Below are 8241 nucleotides of genomic sequence, written 5' to 3'. Positions count from 1 at the left end.
ACCTTGTTATTTCTTAGAGAGATGGAAAAAATCATCCCACAATGATTCAAAACATAGGGGTGGGTTTAAAAAACCGAAAATAAAAAAAAACCGAGCCGAACACCAAACCGAACTGAACCGAAATAGGTTGGTTCGATTTTGGTTTTGGTGGTCTAGAAACCAGACCGAACCGAACCAATTTTTTAATTATTTATTTAATATATTAATTATATAAATCATATACAAATACTCAAAATCTAAAGGTTAGAGGTTTTGAACCCCTTACCTCCTGGTTGAGAGTGTTTGTTTCAGCCAACTTGACAACAAGCTTTGTGTTGCTATAATCATATTAGTAAAATATTTATACTAATCTTGGATCTTTAATTCTTTATAAGATTTTTCAACACAAAACCCTAGCCGTCCACCCATTTACTCTCATAGTTCTCTAACTTCTCAACCTTTCTCTCTCTCTCTCTCTCTCCCACCGTCGAATTCTTATAGCTCTAATGATTTCTTCTTTGAATGCTCGAATGTCTGCAACTGCAAGCGATTTATACAAGGATTTGCAGCAATCCGTTCATCATTTTCAGGTGGGTCACCGTTGCGATACCTGATTCAAGAAGTTCAGGTTCGAAAATGATGCTCTCGTTATATCAATTTCATCGATTTTGTTCTCAATCTTGTAAATTTGTTTCATTTGTGATTGAATGATTGGGTTCGGAATCGTTACCCTCTGCAAATTTGTAAATTTATTTTATCTATTACATTCGCGCTCTTGTAAACCACAGAGAAGCCACTCAGAGGTGGTTGAACAGGTGAATTATGTAGATCAATTGAGAAAGCTCCCGTTTGGATTTTCATATAATTGTTTAATCAATCTTTCTTTTTGTTTTTGTGTTTCTTGATCATCTAAAAAATTTTGATGATGTTTGTTTGGATTTTCAGTTTGTGAATTTTTGAAGGAAAATTGGCTGATGTTGTTCTTTGATTTGTCTTTGTGGAGTCCTATGTTGGTTGTCGTGGAATCCCATGGCCTTCCTTTACTTTGTTCTTGGTTCTCGTCTGTTTGGTTGTGTTCGGACAAGTGCTCATGGCTGGATGTTGCAATCGGCGAGGCGTCGGTTGGTTGGTGGCGAGGGTTTATGCTAGTAAGGATGCTCAGCGGCGGGTGTTGCAATGGAAGCCTAGGTTTTCTTTTGTTGTATTTTATGGCTTGGGCCCTTACTGTTTGTCGGGTCTTTTGGGCTAGTTTGGTAGGTCCTTTTTTAGGCTAGTTTACCAATATCCATATTTATAAAAAAAAATAAAAAGCAAAAAAAACATATGAAAGAAACTGAACTAGATTGAAACCAAACCGAAAAAACCGAAACCAAAAAACACCAAACCAAAAAAAATCGAACCGTACAGTAACTTCGGTTTGGTTTCTGGTTTCGGCCAAAAATCGAACCGAACGGAACCAAACCCACCCCTATCAATACAAGCTTATATAGCAGTCGAATGTAGCTTGTCAGCTAAGCAATCAATGTAACTAACTTTTAACAAACTAACGGACTACAATAGTTGATGTGGCATTCCTATCTAAATGTGATGATGTGTCAAATGATGTAGCAATAGTCATATATCTTCAACAGAGTTTACAACACCACCTACCTATATATCTAAACATAATTAGATCCTATACATAATTAGGGTAGCGCCCGTAATGGTTAATGGTAGTAAGAAACATTTCAAAAATCAAACTGTAGAAAAACAAATCCGTGACCTACCAAGTTTAAGTGGTTTTTTAACTGTGAAATGGAGTTCTTTTTTTTGGTCGTGGTAAAATGGGGTTCCATAGGGGCTTATTTTTGTGAAGAGCCCTAGATTTTAAAGAAAATGATTTAAATAAGCGTCATGTGGTAATATCAAAGAGTAATGCTAGGAAAATCAAAATTTTAAAATCAAATTTATAAACTAAATGATGTAGTTGTAGATAATTGGATTATTAATTAAGTATAGATTAACGTGTTTGTTTCTTATTGGTAATACATCATTTAGTTTAAAAATTTTAATCTCCCTAACATTACTATATATCAAAACTAAGTACCCTTTTTTTACCAAAAAAAAAACTAAGTACCCTTCAAAAGCTTGATTAGGACCAAGGTACTTACATTTACAGTGTACTGCGGCATTGGTCCAAAAACAAGTGTAGGACAAACGGTTAACAAGTCAAGCCCATTTCTTCTTGCCTACTCCAGGGCCACAATTCGCCTTCAGTTTTCGAAAGACAATACCAATTCTGGAAGATTAAAGAAATAAATACGGTAAAACACACATGAAGTGATACAATCCCACTAAAATAACTTTACCAATGCAGTGTTGCAGCTAGATGATATCACCACGCTAAATGTATTTGCGTCATTCTAAATCTCCACCAAAATGAAAATACTGAATAAAACTAAGAGCAAAAGTTCAAGAACGAGATGATATTCAATAGATTTTTTTTTTTTTTTTTTTTTTATCATTGCATAGGACTATCGAAAAACATGATTTGACCATTACAGAGTGAATTTCAATTTTAGTTTCGAAAATGGACAGGATCCTCTCCTAATTTAAGGATGAGGATCCTCATGACCAAGGGATGTGGGCCGTTGAATTTTTATCTAACGGCTACAAACAGGGGGATCTCTTTAAGGTTATAATAATTATAACCGTTGGATTTTTATCCAACGGTCCATATCTCTTGGTCATGAGGATCCTCATCCTTAAATTAGGAAAAGATCCTAATCCTTCGAAAATAGTCTGTCATGATTATGAAATATCTCCAACGGTCCATATCTCTTGGTCATGAGAATCCTCATCCTTAAATTAGGAAAGGATCCTAATTCTTCGAAAATAGTCTGTCATGATTATGAAATATCTGCAGGATATGATTTTGAAGGTCAATCTCAAAAGGAGTTGAATACACACACTAGACCACGAAAACATGGTCTATGCCTAATGAAGTACTTCTCATGCTTATTTCAATTTTACTTTGCCTGATAACTTAAAAATCATTATTTTACTTTTTAAAAATCAAAATCTTTTCACTTTGATTTGTAAACTATCTTTTTTTCCTAAAACCAAAAAGTCACTATTTGGTACATATGTGGAGACCCACCACCCAATATAATTATGCCACATGTACCAATGAATTTGATTATAAATGCATTAACATTCAACAATCATAAAATATAAAGTTTAAAAAAAGAAGAATTAGAATTTTTTAGGTTACTGTGCTTGAGACGCAAAGATGGGGAAAAAATGATTAGTTTGGTGGATACAAATCAAACCCACATAATGAATTAACATAATTAAGGGAATGTGGAACAAGTAAATAAAATGACGACTTTTGAGTTTAAGAATGCAAAATGAGATCACTATCGAGTTTCAAGGGCAAAATAGAGCAAATTTTGAGTTTCAAAGAGTAAAATAAAGACTTTGAGTTATAGGAGGTGAAAAAAATTGAGGTTCCACCATAAAATCAATCAACAATATGGAAACTAACACAACCTCTTATAAACTTTTGCAAGGCTTCTCCTTTCACCAATGCAAAACTCTTTTACCTTCACATTGTCACACGCCCCCTTATGTGTGGCGAATTTTCAAGCCAAATACGTGGATAAAACGAATTGGGTGACGTGGAGCACATGTAGCCATTGGGCTTTAAATGTGGGTCAACCTGCTTTGATACCATGAAGAAAGTTGAGGTTTTACCATAAAACCAATTGGTAATATGGAGAGTAGCTCAACCTCTTATAAGCTCTTGCAAGGTTTTTCCTGTCACCAATGTAAAACTTTTTTACCTTTACATTCTCACAAGAAACAAAGTAAGATTAAAATTAAATACTATAGAGATTTAGCTAGAAATAAGCCTAATTCACACTTGAGCCGAAAACCCCCCATCGTGCAAGGCTCGCAGGTGTTAGATCCGGACGGAATTTAAAACGGCCCAAACATATAGGGTAGGAATCAAGACGAGAGCATAACGTAACTTTCTACCTATATGAAGCATAAGCGTAGCCAGTAGCAAACACTGCTGCTTTTCATACTTACTAAGCAGAACTATTATTTTGTTTGTGATTGTGCAAAGCAGGCTGAATACTAAAAGTCTAAGAGTAGCTAGTTAGCTAGCTAGGGAGTAAAATACAGTACACATACAATAGTCTGTCAACTTTTCCTAACCCACGATTCCAGCCTTCCGGTAGCTTTCAATAGAATCATTAAGCGTTTCCTCAACTGGCCGGAAAGTCCAACCCAACTTCTGCAATTTTTCGGAACTAAGGTGTTGAACTTCTTCCTCTGCATAGGTAAGGCTGCCAATACAACCGGTAACATATCTTAATAACATGAATATGGATCAATCGTTAAGGTACACAAGCAAACAGAAGGATGAATTGAAAAAAAAAAGACCATAATTAATTATTGAAGGACTGATCTAATTGATTAACTTACTTCTTGGGGTACTTGTAGTAGGGATATGTAGGCCTTAAGTATTTCTCCACCACATCTCGTATGCCAATTGAGTGTGAATTGCATAAGTATCTTTCTCCTGCAGCCTCAGGCTTGTTGTATGCAAGAAGCAGCGCGTCAGCTAAATCACGAACATCCACGAACGTCCAGTAATTGCATCCCAAGGACTCAAGACCACCTACACATTCGTACAGAGTTGCGCACGTGCGTGCACACACACACACACACACACAATAGTACATTAATATTGCACAAACAAGAAACATGTCTTGTACCTAGTAATCTTAATATATGAATATGCACAGAGATACCAATTATAGTCGCAACAATGAGAGAGCTACTGGAATTGAGAGTGGATTGCAAAATTGGCCCCAAAATGATAGAAGGACAAACAGTCACAACCTCAAGTCCATTTCTTTTTCCAAACTCCAGTGCCTCGCGTTCTGCTTCTGTTTTCGAAAGATAGTACCATTTCTTGGTTGTTTTTATATATTCGGGAACGGACCAACAAGTCTCGTCCTTGACTTGATCCTTAGGCCACTCCGGGTTCATAACGACGGCGGCTATGGACGACACAACTACAACTCTCTTCACTTTGGCCTTTTTGCAAGCCTTGAGTACATTCAGCGTTCCCTTTATTGCTGGTTCAAGAAACTCCTGCAACACATTCATTTATTCTACAATTTCAGCTTTTTACTCAAAACTGAAGGGATAATGTTTGTGTTCCTCTCGTAAGAGAACTTCCTTCCCTCTCAACCACCCCCCCCAAAAAAAAAATTACAATTAAGGTATTTTCATCGTATGAACATCAAAATTGGAACCGTTCATTTTATTTATCATTCTCTAAAAATCATTCAATTTAAATGTCTTTTAGCCATTCATACATGTTAAACCAATCGACGGTTTTGATAACAAGTAGCATCTTCATGATGAACAGTTATTTTGATTGATGCATGGCAATGACTAGAAGACCTTCACATTTAATGATTTTTTGTGGATATGATATTTAGATTATATAAAGGGAATAAATGATTCCAGTTATGATTTTTGTAAAGTAAAATATGCTAATTATAAGTGTAGAGATAATTATGTTCCTTCAAAAAGGGTGCACAAGCATTAGAGCATCTCCAAAGGAGATGTCAAAAAGTCCATATCAGTAATAACAGTTATAAAAGACATCATTAGTGTTTTCCAACCGAAGTGTCATGTGGCATAACATGGAAAGGCAGCAGAGGAAGTTGCTATCAAATTTGACAGCAGCTTCAAATCTATTTTTAGTAATTAATAAATACTTTTTATAATTTTAATAGTTATCTTTTGTTTTAAAATACTAATCACAACTAGTAGCGGATCCACAGAGGAACCTGGAAGGTCCCAGGACCCCTCGAAGACGCCTAAATCGTTGCTTGAAATTTTTCGGGACCCCTCGTACTCGGACGAACTCTGTGCAGTTGCAGCAACGGCGTCATGATGGGGAAGAAGACCGCGCAGAGGAAGAAAGAAAATTTGCCCATTTCAACCTTAGCCCAAAACATTGCCGTTTGCTTCCATTTTGTTTAATTCCCCAAGGCCTCCGTCACTCTTCCTGAATCCACATACCTTACCATCCCTTCCCCCATCCAAAACCTGAAACCCCCAATTTTCACATATCCAATCCATAATTTCCCAATTCTCATAATCCTAAATCCCACCCAATCTCATATTTTTTAATTTTACTATTATATCATATCTCAATTTGTTTTAAATCTCCACAACACCACCATTTGGTTCAAAATTCAAATAAGAATTTTTGGTATTCTAATCTAATCTCAACTAAATTATATTATATATTGATGGAGATTTTATAATCTATTATTGATATGATTATTGATATATTTTATTTTTGTATACTCATTTAATTATTGGAATTTTGTTTATTGATTAATTAGTATATGTTTTTGTGTTTTTTTTTTTTTATTAATATGTAGTGTATAGGTAAGAAATATGGAAAAAAATTTCAAGCCAAAACCAATATCACAATCTATTTGTTTGGGTAGTTCAAGTTCAAGACAAATGAGTGTGATATTCATTTGAATAATCTTGAGAGAGACCCTAGAAAAAGAATTCGAATGAAGGATTATCCTCCTAATATTCAAGATGAGGTTCAAAGAGTATATTTGCAAATGGAACATTTTTAGACTACGAAACTTGGTCGTAGATGCTTGAATTAGATTTTATAGCTTGTAATGTTGTTTTACGTATGATTCATCAATAAAATGTATTATAATTTAACGTTTAAATGTTATTTTAATCTATAATTTTTTTTACCTTTGTTATTGGGACCCTTCGGGTTTAAAATTCTAAATCCGCCACTGATCACAACTATAAAAAGTAAATAATGTAATAAATAATAATTTAAATTTGACATATTGGTTGGAGAACAAAATTTATAAAAATATCAATATGCCACATAAGCATTCAAATTTAAATTTTGTGTTCAAAATTTGACCTTCAAATTTCAATTTTTTTTTTTTTCAAAATATGTTTTCAAATATGGGATTCATTAATGAATCAAAGCAACAGGTCGAATTTAACAATTATAGTTAACTAAATTAAGTTGAGTGAGGCACTTATTAATTAATTAGAGTAATGTTAGAAAGATTAAATGTGTATAAGTTGAGTGAGGCACGTATTAATTAATTAGAGTAATGTTAGAAAGATTAAATGTGTAGATTAAATTTTATAAGCTAAATGACAAAAGTTGACAATTAAATTATTAGTTAAGTTTTGATTAACATGTTTTTTCTTATTAGCAATACATCACTTAGTTTGCAAATTTAGTTTACAAATTTAATTTACCCGCATAACTCAATTAATTAAGATAACATAATCTGGAAGATTCTTGCCTCAGGGTCTGAATCATTAAGAGAATTGGGTACAGGGCTGGCAACATGGAAGACTCCGCTGCAACCTTCAATGGCCAAACGAAGAGAGTCGTAGTCCAACAAATCTGCCTTGAACAGTTTGAGGTTCACTGATGCTTTCTCAAGCTTGTTCAAGTGAGCATACTTGATGTCTCCTGCATGCGCGCGCAATATTTATTTATTTATTTATTTATTTATTTCTCAATTCGGTCCAATCTTCTCACTGAAAATATACAATTAATATTATACTATATATACGATGAGTGATGGGAGTGACTGACCTGGTTGCCTGACAGTTCCATGAACAACATAGTCCCTGGAGAGAAGGAGGTTGACGACCCAAGAGGCAGTAAATCCTCCAGCTCCAGTCACGCATACTTTTTCTTTCTGATCAGCCGCCTCACCCGCCATCTCTTTACTTGCTGTATATCTTCTTACCAAGTTATATATTCAACCTAGCTAATTCCCTTACTCCTCTCAGTCCCACCTCTCTTATGATTGATCTCTCTATCTATATATATATATATATATGCGGTGGGAAAAGTGGGGGAGGGGGGAGTCTTATGTATATGTTTTGACAAAAGATGAATGCCCACGTGGTGAATGTTTATTGGTGAAATAGTGATGTAGGTGATGCCACGAAGTTATTTCTTATAACAACTTGCTGAATTTTCCAAAGCAATATTGAATGCTACAACAGTGCAACTTGCTGAATTTTCCATGGTAATAATGAAGGTGTGAAATCCCCTTTCCATATGTCACTATCTAATTTTATGTATTTACGCAAATTCACTTTCTTTTCGTAATTAGTCATTAAAAATCTATAAGGTTCTTTTAGTCACTTTTAGTGTTTTCGAATAGAACTCAA

At 34.6% G+C, this 8241-nt stretch overlaps 1 protein-coding gene across 1 annotated transcript; it reads right to left on the bottom strand.

Moving 5' to 3' along the window:
- Positions 1-3828: 3828 nt before the first annotated feature.
- LOC103961765 (cinnamoyl-CoA reductase 1) lies at positions 3829-7889 on the bottom strand. Its single transcript, XM_048574941.1, has 5 exons — positions 7655-7889; positions 7356-7528; positions 4782-5127; positions 4453-4648; positions 3829-4313 (listed from the first exon to the last, which is right to left on the bottom strand). The coding sequence occupies exons 1-5, from the start codon at positions 7782-7784 to the stop codon at positions 4178-4180; spliced, it is 981 nt and encodes a 326-aa protein (XP_048430898.1). The 5' UTR covers positions 7785-7889; the 3' UTR covers positions 3829-4177.
- Positions 7890-8241: the final 352 nt, after the last annotated feature.

This window comes from the organism of the source record quoted next, unplaced genomic scaffold (assembly GCF_019419815.1).
Source record: "Pyrus x bretschneideri cultivar Hongxiangsu unplaced genomic scaffold, Pyrus_bretschneideri_v1 Contig76, whole genome shotgun sequence".
NCBI classification, from domain to species: Eukaryota; Viridiplantae; Streptophyta; class Magnoliopsida; order Rosales; family Rosaceae; genus Pyrus; species Pyrus x bretschneideri.
The sequence above is the reverse complement of the archived record's forward strand: the minus strand, read 5'-3'. Positions and strand labels throughout refer to the sequence as shown.

Coding starts and splice junctions, on each gene's coding strand:
- LOC103961765 (XM_048574941.1), bottom strand. CDS start 7,784: ATGGCGGGTGAGGCGGCTGATCAGAAAGAAAAAGTATGCGTGACTGGA. Junction 7,529..7,654: donor TGGAACTGTCAGGCAACCAG/GTCAGTCACTCC, acceptor GCGCGCATGCAG/GAGACATCAAGTATGCTCAC. Junction 4,314..4,452: donor TACTACAAGTACCCCAAGAA/GTAAGTTAATCA, acceptor TTGTATTGGCAG/CCTTACCTATGCAGAGGAAG.